Raw genomic sequence first — 21961 nt, 5'->3', positions numbered from 1 at the left:
CAAATCAAAATAATAGCAGAAAGGGAGAAAATAAGTATACTTTTCAAAATCTGTATCTTATGCAAAATAGGGAACATGACAATATTTAACTCACTTTTTAAACTTGGATATAGCCATTAAAATTCTCAAATTATCCATACTAATGGAGATGAGCCATTGCATGGATGATCCAAAAACACTTTACTTTTAAATATATTGTATATCTGTATTTGTATGTGTGTATTTTGACCAACAGATTTTCCTGCAAACATCAGTTGAACAGCTATTTTGTACAAGGTACTATGCCAGTCACCATGGAAAACACAAATAATGACAGCAGTTGACATTCATATATCACTTTCCAGGTTATATCTTGCTGTACATGCATTATCTTATTGGATCAAAATGAATACTGCACATAGGCTCTCATTCCTTTCCAGTTTACACTCTGGACCTTCTCTACCATGCTCACTCCAATCCTGGAATTCACCTATCAGAAGAACCCTCCACCCCTGGGGTCTTTTCCTCTGATTTGATGGCTTTTCCCAAAACCACCATTTAAGGAGGGCAACCAGGTCACGCATATCTCATTCTTTTCCAGGCTATGCTCCAGAACTTTTTCTACCATGTCACCTCACTGAGTACCTTCATATTTCTCCCCTCCCTTTTCATCTTCTTTTTATGTCTTCCCCCCATTAAAATATAAGCTCTTTGAGGGCAGAAACTATCTTTTTTTTTATGCTTGTATTAGTATTCTCAGCACTCAGCACATAGTGAGTACCTAATACATATTTGTTGATTGACTGATAAGCTGATATTTCACTTGTATTTGTTGGAATATTCATGGGTAATTTCTTCAAAACAGAGTTTTAAAATATAAAAATAAAATACTTTTCAAAAGAGAGAAAAGTTTTTTAATTTAGATGGAGTAAATGACAAATGTCACTGACTCCTCTTTTCACTCACAGCTAGACTGAGGTTTTTTCTTCAGCAGTGTAATGCCTTTTCCAAATCTTCTTCCAAAGCCTTACCATAGCAGGTATTATAAAATTTCAACATAAAACAATTTTGAAGTTAGAAGCAGAGTTGTCTTTGTAAACAATTTTTTTTAACTAAAGAACAGCTTTGTAAGAATGTCCTTGAACTGTTGGAGAAATAGTAATTCTCTAGATACTCTCCCCAACTCCCAACTACTAGCTGACCATTATTAAGTGAGACTCATAGAAAACTTACTTGTAAGAAAGGTCCACTGCTAATGGATTTGGAGGAGGGATAATAAGACCAACAGAAGGGACCAGCATATCTACGCCTCCTGGGCCAGTCACATACCACTTGCTGCGTTCATTGTTGTCCTTTAAGATACATTCATCTCCCTTGTGCACTATTTTCTGTCACAAAAGCACAAAAGTATTTTTGCCTCTATTCATAGAATAATAAAAAAACAGAGTTGGATTTGACCTTAAAGATCATCTAGACCAGTTGTGTCAAACTCAAGTAATATCAGATCCCTGTGGGCCACAAATTAACATTATCCATGTTTTATTGTATTTTTATTTATTTTGTTAAATATTTCCAATTGCCATTTAGTTTGGTTCAGGCTGTACCCAGGAATGTTTCAGGCCACATGTCTGACACCTCTGTGTAGTCCACCTTGTCAAAGCCACAGGGAAAGGGGGGAGGGGGAGTTAAGAGATAAGGGGACAAAATGTTTCAGATTATAATACATGTTGTGTAAGTATATATGGGGAAGGGGGAAGGGGAGGATAAAGTGAGCCTCCTCCATTAGTTAATGATATCATATTCATCTCCCTTTGAAATATAAAAAGATAAAACCCAGCATATATTCAGTTTCATGTTAGAGCACTAGCAATACCTCCTTTTAACCAAATGCTAGCACATAATGGGTCCCTAGTTCCTTAAACAGAAATGACAACTAGTTTTATTTTCATGTATATCAATCTCAACATTCTTTTCAGCATCTGACCCTGGATACCATGCTTATTAATCTCCAAGTTAGCAGTCTGGACATTTCTGTTTAATCGATTAGCACTAAATTTCATTGTTTTATTAAATATGACAATTTGCATGCAAAAAAACCCACTGGAAAGTATAATCTAATTAATTGATTAAAACATAGAATTGCTCAATACTTGGTATCTTTATGTTTGCTGAGTAGCCTCTAGAAAAAGAAATATATTTAATTGCTGCATAAAATTTGTGCTAACTGCTCTTTTTATTCAACTTAATAGTCTACCTCTCCATTACTTCTCATTTAAGGTAATATAGAAGAACACATATATCTACACACACATTCAAGGCTAATGTTCCCTAAAGAAGTTCAATAATTATGCACATCAGCATGAAAAGCAAAACTACTGAGCTTATTTGCTAAATGATTCTTCCAGATATAAAAGCAAAGCCATCATTGTCAAGCTATTTGAAACTTCAATTACTTGTGAATAGCCTGTAGGCAAGGGAACTTTTGAATTCTTCTCAACAACAGCCAGTCAGTACATACCTGGTCTTGTTTGTAGTCACACAGGGCCTTGAGGATAATGGGTTTATTGCTCCTATATTCTGGGTTCCGAGGTTTCAGCTGGACAATCTTCTTGGACTTGTTTACCAAGTTTTGTACCTGGCGCTTATATTCAAGGATCTTCTCTCGCTCTTTCTGCAATTGTATTTTTAAATCATATTTTAAAAAGTGATAGCCTAAGAATTTTCTGGCAAAATCTTCCAGACAGTTTAAAGCAAAGTTATCATAAACTGATAAAATACTTATATTCACTATAAGGCCACAAAATTCATTTGGGGTGGGGGGGGGAGAATGAGAGCATTTCAAGATAAACCATTATATAAGCTACTTACCTGTGAATTAAAGGAGCAAAAAAGAACACCACAGTGTGGAAGGATTGCTTAAACTTCTTAGTATTCTTTTCCAAAGGATTTTTGAAGCTAAGAAATCACTGTTCTCTTTGTTTTCATTTTGGCATGAAACTTGCAAAGGGTCCAAGCACTCTGAACCACATGACTTGATAAAAATTGAACATGCAGAGAAATTCACATAATTTGATCTATGAAAGATCAAGAACCCATGTGTACCTAAGGATCTTATTTTATTTGTCTTGGGCTCTTCTACATATTACCAATAGACCAATAATCATAAGCAGTATGCTAAGTGAACAGAAGACCTACTACATTGCTTTTTTCCCATTGCCAAAGATTTTATATTGATGATACCTCAAGTTCTTTGATCTGTTCCAGCAAGCGTTGCAGCGACATATTCTTATCACAGGTGTACTTCTTCCTGATGGAATCTTGTAGGCCCTTCAGGTAGGCTTCAGTGGACTGAGCCTCTTCAAAAAACTACCAGGGAGAATGATGATCTAGTTAAATACTTTTTAAAGAGCATGTCAATGAAAATGCAATAATTGCTTTCCAATAAATAGGGTATGAGTAGCTGTATAAGCTAATGTCTACACTTCATAGCATGAGAAAAGTAATTGATTTTTTTGTTGTTCAGTCCTTTCTGGTAGCATCCATCTCTTCGTGATCCCATTTGGGGTTTTCTTGGAAAAGAGGTTGGAGTGGTTTGCCATTTCCTTCTCCAGCTCATTTTATAGATGAGGAAACTGAGTCAAACAGGGTCAAGTGACTTGCTCATGGTCACACTGCTAGTGTCTGAGGCCAGATTTGAACTCAGAAAGATGAGTCTTCCTGATTCCAGGTCTGTCACTCTATCCATTGTGCCACCTAACTGCCCCAGAGCAATTAAGAGATAGCTAAATAAAAATATTAGCAAAGGGGGAAATTTTTTCATGTCTAGATTGTCTGCTCCTAATGCCTCAGAATGCCTTCCTTGCCTAAGAGTCATTAGGTGACCTGGAAATAAGTACTCTTTGAAATCAAGAACAATTCATGTGTTTATGCATTGCGGGCTTTTTTGCTTTTGCTCTTTAAAAACAGATTTAAGATATGAATCCCTAAAATAAGTGAACTGTTAACTGTTTCTGCAGAAGTAAAACCTTACCTGAAAGTAGGCAGCATTTTCCTTGAGATGAACATCAATGCATTTGGTGATCTGAAGAATCCAACTCCACTGAGTCTGCAAGGTATCCATGTATGCCTGCAGAGAAAACAGGAGTTGTTTAAAATGCCATTAAGCAGGCTAAAGCCAATTTTCCCTAAGGGTGGCCAAAGGAACAAACCAGCACTTTTCAGTTTGATCAGAAACTTAGAAAGTTGTTCTTGGTTTCAGTGCCAAGTTAAATGAGTTTCTCCTAAAACAAAAAAGAACTGTCCAACAGTCCAATTGGCTCCAAGTTAAACTTCATTCTTAAAACCAGGCTTGATAAAGAGGCATAATTTACTGGCATAAAACTAGAAATTAGACTGTTTTGAATGGAGCGTTTATGATAGTACAAGAGAGCTCCACATATTCACCTTTTCCCTTTGTGGAGCTTATCAATTAGTCCCAGACACTACAATATAAATGTCACATAAGAAGTTTACCTCGATTTTGTCTGAAGCAGGATGCTGGTTGAGAACAAGCTGGTCACTTTCTTGCTTAAGCTTGTTGAGTTCTTTTTCCTTAAGTTCCAACTGACTCATGCGTATCTATGAAGACAAGACCAAGAACAAACAAACCCTTTAAAACAAGTCATCCATCAACATTCCATTTCTCCCACTGTTTTTTTTTAAATAATAGTAGAGACAAACTGCATTTTCTTAGCAACTTAACAGTTCCTGAATTATCAATGAACTCTAAATCGGCTCTTTCTAAATTTTAATAGTAATAATAATAGCATTTAATCCACCTCCAGAGAAAGAACTGATTGAGTCTGAATGCAGACTGAAGCATACTTTTTAAACTTTATTATTCTTGATTTTTTTGGTCCTCATTTTTTTTTACAACATGGCTAATATGTGTGTGCCTGCACATGTATAATCTATATGAAATTGCTTGCCTTCTCAAGAAGGGGAAAGGAGAAAGAGAGAATTTGGAACTCATAATTCTTTTTAAATAAATTTTAAAAGTTTTTGCTTACATGTAATTGAGGAGGGGAAATTAAATGTAAAAAAAGTTCTAGATGTCATAAGAGTGAATGGATCTTTCTTTTAAAAAATATCATTTATATAGCACTTATTACATGCCGGGCGATGTGCTAATTTCTTCTTATAAATATTTCATTTGATCCTCACAACAACCTTGGGAAGTGTTACTATCATCCCCATTTTACAGATGAAGAAACTATGGCAAACAGGTTAAATGAGTTACTCAAGGTCACACAGCTATTAAGTATCTGAGGCCAGATCTGAACTCACATCTTCTTGACTCTAAGCCCAGGGCTCTATCCCCTGAACTATATAGCTGGCTTTTAAATTGACCTTAAACTGACTACTATGATGCTGACCACTACCTTTTCTACACAAGTCACCAAAAGGTCATGTCAAGTGAATAGCTTTTTGGTAATCATTAGACTGGAATATGGGATGGCTTAACCAGAGAGGAAAGGCATCTAGTGTCTATTATGATCAGTTAGCACACCCTTCTATTCAGCAGTTTCTAGGATGAAATGCTGACAAAATGTAGGCAGGGTTGAGGAGGGGAGGTACAGAGAGGGGCAGTGTACTTACCGAGAAAGCCTCCTGTTTCTGGGCAATATTTGTGTTTTTATCACTCCAATCATAAAGTAGTTCCTCTTCCTCACAGTCATTGATCCACATGATCTCACGGGAAGTGGCCTGGATGATGCTTTGAAGCTGGCGAAGGTGATCCATCCTTTCAAAGGATGCTTTCTGCAAGATTTCAAAACATGTCAATTCAGTGATCAATTACAGAATTATATAAGACTTTTAGTTGATGCCCCTCTTTGGGGTCAAAAACTCACTTAAAAATAACTTTGGCCTCACTCACCAATGTAAAAAATTAAGCTAAAGTGTACTAGGCAACGTCATACCAGGGATAGGGACTGAACCAGTGATTTCATTGGCATAGAGAACTCAGAAGAAACTCCCTCTACCAATTCAGATTGGCATCTTTTCTACAACTTACAGTCTTAAGAGAGTTGTCTTGAGCACAAAGACCTACCCAGGGTCACACAGCCATTTGTGTCCATGGCATGATTTGAATCCAGGCATTCCTGGCTACAAGACGAGCTCTTTATCACTGTAATGCTTCCCAGTGTCTTACTAATACTCAACTCAATAAGTAATGATACTGTAAAAGCTACATAACACTTCTGTTCACTAGTATCTTTCTTAACTCATCTGGATTCAGCTACTGGTGAAATTCAGCTACCCAGTGAAATACTGTGTTTTAAACAACAAAAAAGATGAGTAGGCTTTGGAACATGGCCTGCTCTGGCCATAAAATAGCCTATGGTCATCTCTACCATCTTTTTTCATTGCTAAAGAGGATATGCCAATGCCACAAAAACCACAATGTTTGCTAAGTATGAAAAAATGGTGAAGACTGTCGCCAATGAGGAAATAATCATGAAAGCACCAATAATAAGTAGCTGACTTTATGGTGTTCTTCAAGGTTTACAAAATACTTTGTCTGCATCATCTCAATTGATCCCCATTAGCTCTAAATTTTTGTAATAATAGCCAGCATTTATATAGTGGCTACTATGTGTCAAGGACATTTTATGAATATTATCGTGATGATTCTCACAACAAACCTGGGAGGTAGGTGCTTTAAGTGACTTGTCCATGATCACACAGCTAATAAGTATCCGAGGTTAGATTTTAATTCGGATCTGTTTTATTGATGTGGAAACAGGCATAGAGACGTTAAATGACTTGTCTATGCAAGTAAACGTTGAAGACTAGACCTGCACCCAGGTTATTATGACTCCAAGGCAAGTATGCTATCCATTACACCATGCTGAATAACAGGTTATTGTCTTAAAAGAAAGACTATGAGAATCAAATGTAAACACTCCCTTCACTGTTATGGAACATGTCATTATCACGTGATGATGGTAAAATAAACTATATGGAAAATACAAACTCTTTAGCTATTTTTTCCCTTTCTATACAAAAGGACTAGGATTCAATGCAAAGGTTGAAAAACTTCATTAACTTTATTTCACCTACCAGTGTTTAGCAACTGTTTTAATGATCCCTATCATCACAATCCTTTTATCAAGTACCTAGTTACAAAGAGAACTGTGTGTGAGCAATTTTCTCAAATTTAATTTCTTAAGTGGATTCTTCAATAAATACAAAATGATAATCTAATAGAATTTTAAAACATCTATGATGTTCGCAATAGCTATACCTGAACATAAACATGATTTATATGTACTTGAGAAATATATGTACTTACCACAAGATTTTCATATTCTTCCTCCAGTTGATATATTGCAGATTTCTCACGCTTGAAGAAAATAAAAGGAGTTATTATTCAATGCTCACTGTGCATTCAACCTAGTCTTGGCATTGTTTCTGATCTCCTCTTTCTCAGGTATGGCTTCAGACCCTCTCCATCCAATATAGTGTTGGTTCTATATGTGAAAGAATCTTTCAACCACAGTTAAATTAGTTGTACCCAGATAATCTGCCTGAAATCATTCTCAAGAGCCTAGATGCAATAAGGCACTGAGAGATTAATTTTTTCCAAGGTGGAAAACACGAATAGGATTTTCTCATCACCTCCTATCTTGGAAAAGTAAGGGAAGAAGATGGACATATATCTAGAGTAAAATAATAGGCAGGAAGGTTAGAATTAAAAGTAATAATAATAATAATAAAGCTGAACCTTTAGTATCTCTTACCTAAGGAAAAGTATGATTTAAATGGTCAAACGAAAGCAGATAAATATATTTGCTTTAATTCTCTTTTATCCAATTATTCTCTCCTAATTTTCAGTGAATAATGGAAAGGAGTTGGGAAAAGAGATTGTTCAGTATAAATACTATAATAGTTACCACTAAGTAAATAATTTGCCAAAGATGCAGAAGTAATAATGCATCATGTTCACTGTATGCACTTCATTTCCAAAGGTACTTCCCTACTCATAAAACACTGAATTATTTGCCCAAACACAACAGAGGCAAACTGACTGTGTTTGTGACATTTTTGAAAATTCCAGTTTAAGTGCTATTTGTGCCATGTGATAATAAATAATTCCACTTCCTCATATGTGAAATGAAATTTTACAAACATACCACCAGATCAGAATGGCAATAATCATAAGCTAATATTATTTACAAGACTTCTTAGAGATAAGAGAAATTACCCACCCTCCCAATAAACATATTTTAAAAGACGGCATGTAAAAGGTAGTACCATGTCGGCCTTAATTTTATCCAGCTGCCACCGATAGTCTCCAATGGCATTGTGGATGACTCTGTGGTTATTGATATGTTGCTCTACAGATGCTAAATCGACACCCCATTGGACTAAATCCATCTCCGCCTATAAAAGAAAAAAAATAACATGTCCCTTCATTTTGAGCTCCTCAAATCAAAGGCACAGGGTCAAGTGACTTGCCCAGGGTCACACAGCTATTAGGTGTCTGAAGCCAGACTCAGGAAGATTCCAGCCCCAACGCTCTATCCACTGTCCCACCTAGCTGCCCGTGTATATAATATATATTATGTAACAATGATGTAAAATAACATGCATAATTAAATATATTATATACATGCACAAACATGTATGTGCACATAGAATATGTAAACATATAGAAAATATATGCATAAATATGTGTGTGTGCCTGCATACATTATTTGCAAATTGTCAAGTCACCATTACTTATTTCCTATGCAAACCTCATCAGCTGAGGGCTGTTTTCAGGATTTAGCAAAAACAACTGCCATATCTACTGTGCTAAGCCACACCTGTGCTCAAATAGACCTGGCAAGCTTTCAAAAAGTGGAGCCATTTCAGAGTCCTACATCTAAACATTACAAAGAACTTTGACCCTTTCTCAATTAGCTAGAGCAAACCTTCAAAAGAGCCTAGTTGTGCAATATACTGAAATGGTCATGCAGTGGCACCATTCCAAGCTTGATCTTCTCAATAATTGCCAGCCCTGTGGAATTTAACCAAGCTACATGAAATCTGAGTCTTCCATCAGTGGAATACCAAATAAGGAAAGACAAAACAAAACCCTTAGAAAGGTGAAGAAGCCAAGTATGATCTCCCAGGGACTGTGCTATTAGAGAAAGAGATCTTTAAAACTGGGCACAGACAGTCTCTAGGGACTGAAATGCAGAATACAGGGCTGTGTGCTTGGGAAGGGATAGGCAAGGAAGTACAGCAGAAGAGAGAATGCTGGGGCAAACTACAAAGTAAATAATAAGATAACTTTCCCTTGGAGGTGGGAACGGTGAGTAGTTATTCAGAGACTGATAGGCTCATTAGGTTTCTACTGATAACCCTTGTGACATTAGCGGCTTTAAAAGAAGAAACAGGGTTCATTTGCTAATGCAAGTTTCTCTGCATTGTAAAATGGTGGACCTTTGCTACAAGGGTATTTCTATAAGGTTAAATCAGACAGCTTGCATAGGGTCTACTGCTGACTAAAAGCTAAAGAGCTGGGCCAAGTATGATTATAGAAAATCAAATTTCTGTAATTTTCAAGTTCACTCTCTCAGTTATATTCATGATCCTGCCCATTATGGGTTAAGAAAAATATAACTAACCTACTTTACAGGGGCTGTGGCCTGAAACTGCAATCAAAGCACTAAAATTGCTCCTATAGTCTGTAGGTGACTCAATGCACTACTTAGACTTCAAGCCCAAGGTCAAAACAATCCATCTCCATGAAGGCCTCCTTTATCACTCTATATCTATTTATGGATTTATGATACTAAATAGTAACAAAACTCTCTTCTAAATGAAGACCAATTACATTGGCAAGTGCTCAATTCTCCCCTCCCCATCTATTTATCACTATGTATCTCTCCCTCCTCTGAATTCCTATAGTACTTGCTGCCCATAACACTCATCGATAACAGACCATACCCCAAGTTATTTAATTTTTCACGTGAACATTCCCCTCTTTTACTTCTTTGTAATCTCCACAGTATGGAACACTGTGCCATGCATGTTGTAGATGCTAAGAAAAGCTACATATTCAGAGGGGAAAGGTTTGGCTGGATGAAAACCTCATCAACCAGAGAGTAATCACATCAGAACATTTTAAAATAGTTGCAGGTTTTGGTTGTTCAATCATGCCCAACTCTTCGTAACCCCATATGGTGTTTTCTTGGCAAAGATACTAGAGTGGTTTGCTATTTCCTTTTCCAGATCATTTTATAGATGAGAAAACTGAGGTAAATAGGGTTAGGTGACTTGTCCAGGGTCACACAGCTCATAAGTGTCTGAGGCCAGATTTGAACTCATGAAAATGAGTCTTTCTCACTTCAGGCCCAGAATTCTATCCACTGAATCACCTAGCTGCCCTAGTTGCAGGTTAACATCTGTTAAATTTGTTATGGGACAGGAACTGAGATTGGACCTGTGACTTCATTGGTCTATGTCACTTTAGGTGAGTTAATGTCCTCTACCCACGCAGGTCAACACCTTCTCTGAAATGTATTGTCATAGAGAGTTGTATAAAGCATTGAGAGGTTGACTGACTTGCCTAGGGTCACACAGTTATTATGTCAGAGGCAGGGTTTCAACTTAGATCTTCATGATTCAGACACCAGCTTTCTATCCACTACACCATATTACCTCTTGTAAATCTGTCATGACACTGATTAATAACAAAACTCTCTTCTAGATACAGACCAATTACATTTGTAAATGCTCAATCTCCCCCCGCCCCACCATCTTTCTGAGTTATATGCTTATTTCTGAGAATTACAGTTCATCAATAGTAGATTTCCAAGAAAAAAATCCCCAACACCTCCATTATAGCAACTGGTTGATGATAATTGTGAATGGATATTTAAAATAACAAAATACTAACGAGAGCTAAAAACTCATATTTTATAGACATTGCAGGTCTAGGGAATGGGTCAGAGTGTGTTTTAATTTTCATTATTTTACTTTACTCCTACTCTAGTAACCTAATGGCCCCATGAAAAGAAAATGTCATATCATAAATATGAGGTAATCAACAAACAAGCCCAAACTGGAAAATCTGGTTTTAATGCAGGCTGAGCTCATCCAATTTGTTAATATTCTAAACAATCCTCTGCAGTTGCTTAAAAAGCAAACCCAAACTTATCACAGAAATGAAGTAAGGCAAACTCTTAAAAAAACCCCAAATGCCTTAAAATATCAATGGGCATACTCCTATGACTTTTTTTTTTCTATCCTACAAATTGTGGTAGCTAAGTATGCATTAAGTATGATAATAAAATAATGACAGTGATTCCTTAAGCAATTCAGAGAAATCAGTGTTCTCATATTGTGTTAATGGACAGATACATACCAATTCTCCATGCCCATATATATCATATACATAATAGCAATAATGTAGGCTAATGTTAGGTCTACTTAAGTAGCTAAGTTTTTTAAACAATTCCCTACCTTTATTCTTGAGTTATAAATCTAGACTTAATAGAGGGTTTAACCTTACATAGCAAAAGTTATCATTAACTACTGGAGATGGAACCGAGCTAATGGTAAATAAAAATAAATGGAAAGCAAGTCTTTGAAATAAGGCCAGAGCAGATTTTTAAGTTTACTCTCCTCCTACATCAATAGCCAAACAAGTTCATTTCTACAGGACTGTACAACACTGAGACTTTGTATACACAAAAACCTCCTATGATTGAGTCTGCCATCAAGGATCTATGTAAAAAACGACAGATCTGGATTAATATATTCTTCTTAATGGAAGTGAATTAAACTCATTCATAAATGGCATGTAAAGGGAAGAATACTACAAGCTATAAACACCAAAAATACCTGCTTCAATATGCAATCTTGACTTTGCTGTATGGTCTCAGCATTCATTATAATATACGCGTGCACAGTGTGGTCTCAGACCCTATTCAATCTCACTTACCAAAAGAATACTATTTAAGGTCCCTGCTTTGTGGTTTAGAAGGACTAGATTAATAAGTTTCCCCAGAAAAATGCTTACCCTTTGTTGTCTCATCCATCCCAAACAATCACTGGTGAGACGCTTGGTAAATTCGTCCCACCCAGAGCCACTCTGACAAGTGTATCCTCCACCACCCCTGGAGCTGGCCTTTCTTACTCGAGGAGCACTGATAGCTTTATAAAGGGCACGCATTTGCTCCTGAAGCTGGAGTAATCTGAAAGGAAAAGAAAACAATTATGGAAGGTCAGGAAGGTATCCTAGAGTCTCCTTCCTCTGAAAATTCTGAAAGCACAAGCTAGCAATTCTTGAATTTGCCTACTCACATCATAAATATCTGACCTAAACCTTGCTCAAAATAAAGCAAAACTAATCCTCAAGATTTAAAGATTAAAGCATGAAGTAACATCGCAGAAAACATAACTGTCATCGGCCAAGCTGGTAGAACCCTTCTCTCTTTAATCTTGATTCATTCTTTGGTCATTTGTTCTCATGAAATACAAAGTCAGTCTATAAGTCACTGGAATGACCTTTTTCAAATAGAAGAATGTCATTTTGTAAATTTCATTCTCAAGAAGTCAAAAGCAAAGAATGAGAAATGAAGTGTATGCCTATAAATGGTGGAATTGCTATAACAAGTTGCGTTAAGTGAATGTAATGGCACGTAACTGTGCTATAAGAAGTGATAAATGATGAATACAGAGAACCACAGGAAGACTTACATGAACTAATGTAAAGAAGCAGAATCAGGAAAATTATATACACAATGGCAACAATGTAAATGGAGGAAGGGAAAATGAAACTGAATGCCATTTAACCAATGATCAAGCTTGACCACAAGGAAGAGATGAAAAAAAAATCACTTCCATACTTTCATTGGAGAGTAGAGAGACTACGAATATGAAACACTGCAGATGCTGTCAGGCTCTGGTGGTGTAATGATGAGTTTTTCAGACCTGATTTTTTTTCCTTTTCTCCTTTTAAAAAGTTTTTTGCTACCAGGGATGGCTGTCTAGATAGCAGAAGGGAGAGAGATATGTTTGGAAATGAAGGTGATGTAAAAACAAATATACCAGTAAACATTTTTTTAATGTAAATTAGAACTGCAGTACAGAGTCAACAGCATCCACTATCTTCTGAATAAATGTTTATATGCTCTCTTATTTAAAAATTAAACAAAAAAATATGAGCCATTGTTACTTTTCAAATCTAAAAACCAGACTTTACCATTGGCACCTGAATCAAAATCAAACGTTTACCCCTTTTGAAGAAGTCATTTTAGTTTATTTTAGAGTTGCTTTACAACTACACCCAAAAATAGATCCATTCTATGTCTGTCTTAGAGGCATTTCAGATGATATATTTTAAAGACATCCAAAGCAGATAAACATAACACAAATATTTCTCTCAGCCAGAATAGCTGTGTATTGGAAGATTTAGCTTCCATAAAGGAAGCATCCCTTTTAACTGCAAACATGTGCCATGGGAAGATTAACAATATAACTGAACTTGCTAGAATTTCAGGGGCTTTTTTAATGAAGGAATCTAGGCCATCTTCTGAACGCCCAACATTTGCAATACCTTTTCTGATAGGCATCACAAGGTTGGCCCATTTGCCGCATCTCTCTGATTAGGCTGTCAGTGATTTCCATTTGGTCATTGGCCTGCGCAAAACATTCATCCAGTTCTCTACTCCGACCCAGCTGTATACCATCTCCATATTTCAGCTCCTGAGAGAAAGAATACACATAATTGATATAAAACTTCACAAAAGGAAACTCAAAGGAAGCTCATTTAAGCAGGTAGCACTGCTTAATTTGTTCTTTACAGGTATTGACAAATGCCATACATTTTCCCCAGCTAACTGCACCAAATTCTTAAAAGAAAATAATCTTAGTAATTTGATAGGTGGGAAGAGGAAGAGAAACAATCCCAATTTTATACCATGAAAATTTATGAACTAACAACCTTTAGATAGTTACCTGAAGTTTTACTAGTTTTTCAAAAGCTACTTATAACCTGAGTATCTCCTGTATAGACTCATCTGTCATTCATTAGCACCTCCCACTGGAGGTGAGATGGGGCAGCTAGGTGGCAAAGTGGATAGAGTGCCAGGCCTGAAGTAAGGAAGGCTATCTTCCCTACTTTATTAAATCTGGCCTCTGACACTTACTAGCTGTGTGACCCTGGATAAGTCACTGAACCCTGTTTGCCTCAGTTTCCCTCTCTGTAAAATAAGCTGAAGAAGAAAATGGCAAACCAGTACAGTATCTTTGCCAAAAAAAACCCAAAAGGGGTCAAAGAGTCAGACATGACTGCACATGACTAAACGAAAAACAACAAACACCACCGAATGAGAAATACAATGGAGTGAGGAGGACAACACGAAGGCTTCCTGGTGACTATGGATGTTGATTTCAACACAAAATGTATTCATTGATTTTTATTTAGTGATCCTAGAACTCAACTAGTCCAATTATAGTTTTCAAAGGGAAAGAAAAATTAAGCTTAACAAGGTGAATTATTTGTTCAAGGTCACATAGGCAGTAGTGGTCACATCAGCACTTGAATCCAGAGCCACTGACCCTAAATCCTAAGTTCTTTCTTTTGTATCAATAACAGGCATTACTGACAGACTCTTTAGCAGACAAAATCATCCCACTTCACTTTTCATTTTTCAAATGCCAATAAGTCACATTTATTGACATCAACCCCAGTGGCTTTGCTTCACTATTTATGTAATACAAAATAAATACATAAATCAAATGGGGGTAAACAGTTTAGTACATTTCTATTTTGATATCTCTAAACAGTCCTTCTACTGAATGACTTTTTCCCCTTCTCCATCAAGAAGTCCTGCTGTATTTTATCATATCCACAAGCTTTCCTAAGAAAAAGAAAGTATGCTATGGTGTCACCTATACAAGCCATTTTTTACTTCTTAAACAAGAAAGCTGTCTTGGTCTTTAGTCGAAAGGGCAGACAGTTATGCCATTTCAGTGGCATGAATGATCTTATTTTGGAATTATTCTCTTCCTTGTTTTAATTCATGTGTTTTGGACACATGCCAATGATAGATTTGGGGTGGAAGAAGACAAATGAAATTCTTGAAGTCCCTAAATGGAAAAGAGAACAGCCACAAAGGACATGTGATTGACTTCCACTCAAGACTAAGTAAATATCGCTAGTGGCACTGAAGGAGATCTCAGTTTGATTGCACACTCTTCCTTTTTACTTTTAAAGGAAGATGGGCTTATATGTATACATAGCTGGATACATGGAAAGAATATAATTCAGACTCTTAATTCTTCTCTTTTTGAACCAAGCCTTACTTTTATATCTTTTCTCCAAACTTAAACTTTAAATATATTAGTAACTATAGCTATTCATAATTCCTCCAGTAAGACTAGGGGAGAAAAGCATGAAAGACATGACAGCAGGTACATTTTTAGTACCATACACAGTAATAAAACAGTAACAGTCAAAAAGAATTTTTAAAGCTATGTAGTGTGTTCATTACTAAACCATCCCAAGGACATTTCCTCCTTCTAAAGGATAGCATTCAGGAGGTGAATTTTGATATCATAGTGTTATATTTCAAACCATCAAAGCAGAGGCAGTAACCAAAGGACAAATCAAAACCCGTAATGGATTTGATTTGCTACACTTCAAACTGAACCCAAATATTTTTATGAACAAAACTAAAGCTGAAATAGTAAAAATAAATGTTTTGTGACTTAATTACTTAATGAAGCAGACTGACATCTAAAAATGTATTTTTTAGGAGTTAATATGAGCCAGAAAAAGTATTCTCAACTGAAATTCCTGAATCCAGAGACATTGCCTGATCCTGGATAACAGGTTAAACATGAAAAAAAATTAGGGTATTACTACAATGTCCTAAAAGGTCAGGATATTTGGGGATTTGTTAATTAAACATATAATTTTGTGTGAACAATTTTTATTGATATAAAAAATAGACAATTTCAGATTGTTTTGCTCAACCCCTCACCCACAAGAATGGCTTTTTTTTTTTGGAGAGGGGGAAGGCAGGCAATTGGGGTTAAGTGACTTGTCCAAGGTCACACAGCTAGTGAGTGTGTCAAATGTCTGAGGCCAAATTTGAACTCTGGTCTTCCTGACTCCAGGGCCCATGCTCTACTCACTGCGCCACCTAGAGAATGGCTCTGTTTACTAGCCTATAGTTGCTTCCTTCTTGTATTAGGATTGTATGTGGAATGAATGTCCTCTCTTTCCTCTTTGATTTCCTGCGACTTATTTCCACTGAGGTCAATATATTAACGGGAAATAATGTAACAGTGAAGGATTTTTCAAACAAATAAATGAAACCAATAAACCAGAATATCCAAATGGTTTCTAAACTAAATGAGTATTTTATTTAAAGTCCTTTCCAGCTGTAAAATTCTGTGAAATGAGACTGGCCTAATATTTGTTTGGCAATATATCAGAACTAGTGCATATTTAGTTTAATGATATAACATGAAAACTTAAGTAAGAAGATGCAAATTCCACTCCACGCTGTTCCATGAAAGGGCAATTCCCTTTGTGAGGTCATCTGCAAGAAGTCTGCTGAAATAGGAGGCTCTGAGAGACTTAGGTAATATCCAATGGTCCAGAGTAGCAGAAGTTTCTCTGCTGGCCTTGGTAAAGATAAGTAAAGAGAACTCACAGGTTGAACAATGAGCTCAGCTCGCATCAAGCAGTCAGCACAGTTCTGCAGAAGCTCCTGGATTGTATTCTGGTTCTGGTGCCTGGACATTGTGCCGCCAGTTTGACTGATGAAACAATTTAAAAAAGGGAGAAAGGAATGATAGCATTAAAGAAAAATTGCAACAAAATTATTACAAATTATGTAATACATATTCCCACATAATACAGCTCTTCTTGAGATTAGATTATCACTTTTCCCTGTGGTGAATCATCATGCTGAATCCACCACATCATAAATTCTGCTATAGAAACAGATTAGGCTACGATAAAAAGTATGACAACTTTAGGGACAAAGGGAAATGAAGAAAAATCTGGCTGATGAATGAAAATGTATTTTCATTCAACGACAGAGGTAAAAACAATGGTTAAAAAAATTGGGAAGGGTATAGGGAAAAGCACTGGCCAATTTAATTTGTCCTTAATGTAGAAAAAGTTATAAAATATTCTTCCATATTCGCCATAGCGTAAATATCTTCCTTTTTAGGGAACACCCAACCAAATATACATATATTTCTAATTTGGCACTTTTTGGGATCAAACATACTATAACCTGGCAATGATGCTACCAACTATATCTTTTAGTAAAATGTACCACTATACACAAGACGCCTCTTTGTCCCATTGCATAACTAAAAGTATGGCTAACATATAGATTTACTTTTAAAATTGTTAAAAGAAATCATGAAAACGCTGCATCTGCTACAGTTTAATGTAAGAGGAATGCAAGACATATCCCAAAATGGCTCAAGATGAATGTAGTATCCTGTATTATTAGTGGAGCATAAATTAACACTATGTGAACAGTGGTGGCTATTTCTCTTCACTCTCTTTTATATTCTGCCTCTCCTACACTCCCAATCCCTGTCCTTCCACAAAAATCACATAGAGAATATAAACAAACAGGACTGATTTTTTTTCATCACCAGGTTTTTGTCCTCTCCCTGGGAGTATGCCTCTCCAACAGACTAGCAATAGTTGGTTCTTCTAGCTAGAAACAACTGGAGAACCAGGAAAGCTCAGACTGAGCTCATGATCAGCCTTCCACCAATAAAAGCCAAAAGGAAACCTTCATCAGTGAAGTGCCATGTAGGAGAATGGACAGGGATACTAATAGCTAAGATTTCAGTACCACTTTAAATTTTGCAATATAGTTTACATTTACATACATTATTTCACATGAACCTCACAACAACCTCCTCAGATAGGTATTACTATCCCTATTGTATCTGAAGCCTAAAAGGCATAGGTAGCTTGCCTATAGTCACACTGAAGTCAAACATGAACTCAGGTTTTCCTAATCCCAAGTTCAGCATTCTTCTACAGATCTTACTTCTCTGTAGATAATGAAAAGATTGTTTAGCTTAGCCCAATTTTCTTAAGCTAACATAAGCTATTGAAAAAAAAATAATGTGAAATGCAACACCATACCATTATAGTCCAGTGTCACTAGTCCTAAAGATGTACTGCTTCTAAGCACAATTTCTGGTAGTTTCTGAAAAAACTTTTCACAATCACAGTAGTTGTCCTTAGCATTCCCGAAGAACCATGAAAAAAACTGGACATTAACCATGTGGTTTCATGACATTCAAATGACAATTACATCCACTCTATTTTCCTACTGGATTTTATATCATCCTTTTGTATCAATGCAGTAATTCTCTTGTATTCTTACTTATATAAACTACCTGGAAAATTTTTATCACTCCTCAGAGCTAATAAGTCTGCACTTGCTGTCTCAACTTGTACAAAATTCCAACTGACTTCTGAATCATAATGCTTTCTGTTGTTTATAATAAAATAGACCTTTCATGTAAAAATCTTTTTAGTTCTTCCAGAGATAAAGGAAATTGTTGTCTTAGAGTGGTAGGAATCCAAAAGGATTTGTGTAATTTCATAAGTCAAAGAATATTTGCCTTTTTTCCCCAGGAGAATGGGAGTCCCTTGAATTCAAGAATTGTCTCACTTTTTATACTTAAATCTCTAAAGCCTAATACAGTGCCTGGCACAAAGTAGAGGTTTAATAGTTGCTTGATGATCAATTACTAACTGTAGGGAGGGAATAATGGTGTCTTTTAGGAGTACCTTTAGAAATCTCCTTATTTCTAAATTCCTTGCCTTGTTATTTTTTTAATGAATTATACCAGAGGTGCTATTTCTAACCATATAATCAATCATGGCTGAAAGGGACCTCTGAGGTATAATTCCTCATTTTACAGATAAGGTTGTAGAGAGGCTAAATGACTCATCCAAGTAAGATAGCTTTGATTGATCAACAAGCATTTATTAGGTATCTGCTCTGTGTCAGACTCTGACTAGTCACTAAGGATACAAAGGAAAAAAAAAAAAGAAACAGCCCTTTTTCCCTGTGGTGAATCATCATGTTGAATCCACAGCATCATAAATCCTACTATAGGAACAGATCAGGCTACGATAATAAGCATGACAACTTTAGGGACAAAGGGAACTGAAGAAAAATCTGACTGATGAATGAAAGGAGCTATCACAGTCTAGTCCACTGTATCATGCTGGGAAACAAAAGGGTGTTTTCACAAACTGGAACAGTCAAGGTCTCTCAGTAGATTGAAAATACTTTACTACTGAGAAAATCTTCTGAGAGAATTATGAGTGGTTCACCTCATTTAGGTGCAAATACTGGTAAAGCACCAGAATGCAACAGCTAAAAGCTTTTTGCTGCACAGATAAGATAGTGGACAGAGCACTGAAGTAGGGGAGGAGACTGTTGTTTCTGACTGAAGTCATGTTGACTCCACTACTAATAACCCTAGAACATTTCCAACCAGATTCACTCTGGGCCTCTGTTACCTTTTTTCTTTTTAAATTTTATAACGAAACAACACCAAATACGATGGGAGTCTGCACTAACATAGTAGAACAAAAAAAAAATTGCACATGAAACTACAGGTCTCTATTATGTACAACTTGCTTTTCCTTTTAAGTATGCAATATCTTCCACTTGGGGCCTTCAAAGCTGTCCCGCTTGTCTGTGCTTCTTTCTGGCCTTTCTTCTGTGCACTAATTTTTTTTTAAGATGTCTCAATGACCTTCTTCTCTTTTTTCTTTTGTTACCTTTTCCCTATCCTCTATCATAGTTCCATCCCTTTCTATGAGGGGAAAAAGGAAATGGAAAAGAAAAAGAAACAGGCCTCTGTTTTCCCATTCATTAAAAAAAAAAAAGGAGAGATTGTACAAAATGATCTTTAAGATCCCTCTGCGTCTTGATGTTCTTTGATTTATTTTACCAAGAGAAAAAGTCTCAAATTTATGAAATATCTATCTCCCTCATGAGAAGTCAGGTATTTAGGTACATTGAGAAAAGAGAAAGATCCTCAAAGCAATTATTATGCTACTGGCTGATGTAATCTTTCAGGTAATTATTTAAGGATTGGGGGCATAAGAAAGTCTTGTTTTACCTATTAGCAGATTCTTATTTGAATCTTTTATTTTTTTTTTACTTTGTTGCTGTGGACTAGCCCTCTTCATAAAAGTTGATATAAACATTAAATGCACTGTATCAGTTTTGCCAAAGTACCATAGTCAGCTTAGAGTTAATGCTATTCTCTAAGCAACTAATTTACTAGCGGAGACTGATGAGGCTTTAATAAAAACGGGAAAACAAAAACAGTTCTATTGGCCTTTATGCCTAAATTCCCAGAAATTCCTTGTGCCTAGGAAGGAAACGTTCTATCTGACAATCTTTAATTTAAAGTGCTCTGAAAGAGTCCTGAAAAGTACACCTCTACATATAATGATGTATGTTGTTGTTCAGTCATGTCTGCCGCTTCATGACCTCATGGACCACACAGGGGTTTCCTTGGCAAAGATAATGGATTGGTTTGCCATTTTCTTCTCCAGTGGATTAAGGCAAACAGAGGCTAAGTGACTTGCCCAGGGTCACACAGCTAGTAAATGTCTGAGACCAAATTTGAACTCAGGACTTCCTGACTCCAGGCCCAGGACTTCATCCACTGAGCTATCTGGCATGCATCAGTAAGAAGATTATAAATTTAGACAATACTTCCTCTTGCTAGAAAGAAAAGGGGCAAGAGGCCAGTAACTCAGGTTACCACAAAATATATTATTAGGACAATAAACTCATAAGAAGAGTAGAAAAAATCAGTCATCAAATAAAGGCAGTTGATGTGCAGTGGATAGAGTGCTGATCTTGGGAGACGGGAACACCTGAGCTCAAATTTGGCCTCAGATACTTACTAGCTGTGCAACCCTGGGAAACTCAGTTAACCTGTTTGCCTCAGTTTCCTCAACTATAAAATGGACATAATAATAGCACCTACCTACCAGGTTACTGAGATAATGTTGGTAAAAAGTGCTTAGCCCAGTGTCTGGCACGTAACAGGCACTACATAAATGCTTATTTCCTTCTCCTAAATATAAATTGTGTACCTACCATGCACAAAACATTCTCAGTCTCTTTTTAGAATTATTGTAACTCTTTCTATATTTTTAAAAATTAATGACTTATTTGTATCTCTCTACAGCTATGTCTTTCCTACTCTACTCCAAATACAACATGCCCCGTGCCTTATCCTCCATGAACACATAAATTTGTATAACAGCCATTATTGATTATTCAGAGATGAAAAAAGGTTTTCTAGAGCAGGAGTTTTTAATCTGGAGTCTGTGAACTTTATATATATATATATATATATATATATATATATATATATATATACATACATGTGTGTATAATATTATATAAACATATATAGACAACTGTATTTCAAAAAATATATATCCTATGTATTTTATTTTATGCATTTAAAAACATTATTCTCAGAAGGGGCTCATAGGTTTCAAGAGACTGACAAAGATCTATGATACAAAACAGGTTAAGAACATCTGGCTTAAATAATAAGTAACCCTAACCCCACTTCAGCAAACTTAAGTGTTTGTGTTTTCCTTAGTTTGGGCACATTATTAACTGTCTGAATTTAAGGGATTAGGGGTAGAAGGTGGAGATAGTGAGAAGGGGAAAGCAACCTAAACTGTTAGAAGACCTAAAGCTGAAGTACATGAGAGGACTTGCTGAAAATGTAATGCTAAATCCGCAAAAAAAGATATGATCATATTTACAAAAATTCCAATTATAATTCACCTTTTCAGAAATGGTTCTACTGCAAAAATGAAGATGCAACTGCATTACGTATTTGTCTTGAAGGATACCATTATAGTTTGGGTTGCATACCAAGAATGGCA

At 36.2% G+C, this 21961-nt stretch overlaps 1 protein-coding gene across 2 annotated transcripts in view; it reads right to left on the bottom strand.

Annotated features, from left to right (window-relative positions):
- Positions 1–21961, bottom strand: part of LOC118834812 (desmoplakin) — a 52016-nt gene that overhangs the window by 18573 nt on the left and 11482 nt on the right. For both annotated transcript variants that reach the window (XM_036742253.1, XM_036742254.1), the window contains exons 3-13: positions 16686–16791; positions 13577–13725; positions 12038–12212; positions 8278–8406; positions 7316–7366; positions 5617–5778; positions 4492–4596; positions 4010–4105; positions 3220–3345; positions 2498–2650; positions 1213–1367 (exon numbers count right to left, since the gene is read on the bottom strand). In XM_036742253.1, the coding sequence (XP_036598148.1) occupies positions 1213–1367; positions 2498–2650; positions 3220–3345; positions 4010–4105; positions 4492–4596; positions 5617–5778; positions 7316–7366; positions 8278–8406; positions 12038–12212; positions 13577–13725; positions 16686–16791 (1407 nt within the window). The remainder of the gene's footprint in view (positions 1–1212; positions 1368–2497; positions 2651–3219; positions 3346–4009; positions 4106–4491; positions 4597–5616; positions 5779–7315; positions 7367–8277; positions 8407–12037; positions 12213–13576; positions 13726–16685; positions 16792–21961) is intronic.

Source organism: Trichosurus vulpecula, chromosome 1 (genome assembly GCF_011100635.1).
Source record: "Trichosurus vulpecula isolate mTriVul1 chromosome 1, mTriVul1.pri, whole genome shotgun sequence".
Classification (NCBI taxonomy): Eukaryota; Metazoa; Chordata; class Mammalia; order Diprotodontia; family Phalangeridae; genus Trichosurus; species Trichosurus vulpecula.
Note: the sequence above shows the minus strand (reverse complement) of the source record. Positions and strands in the feature narration are given on the sequence as shown.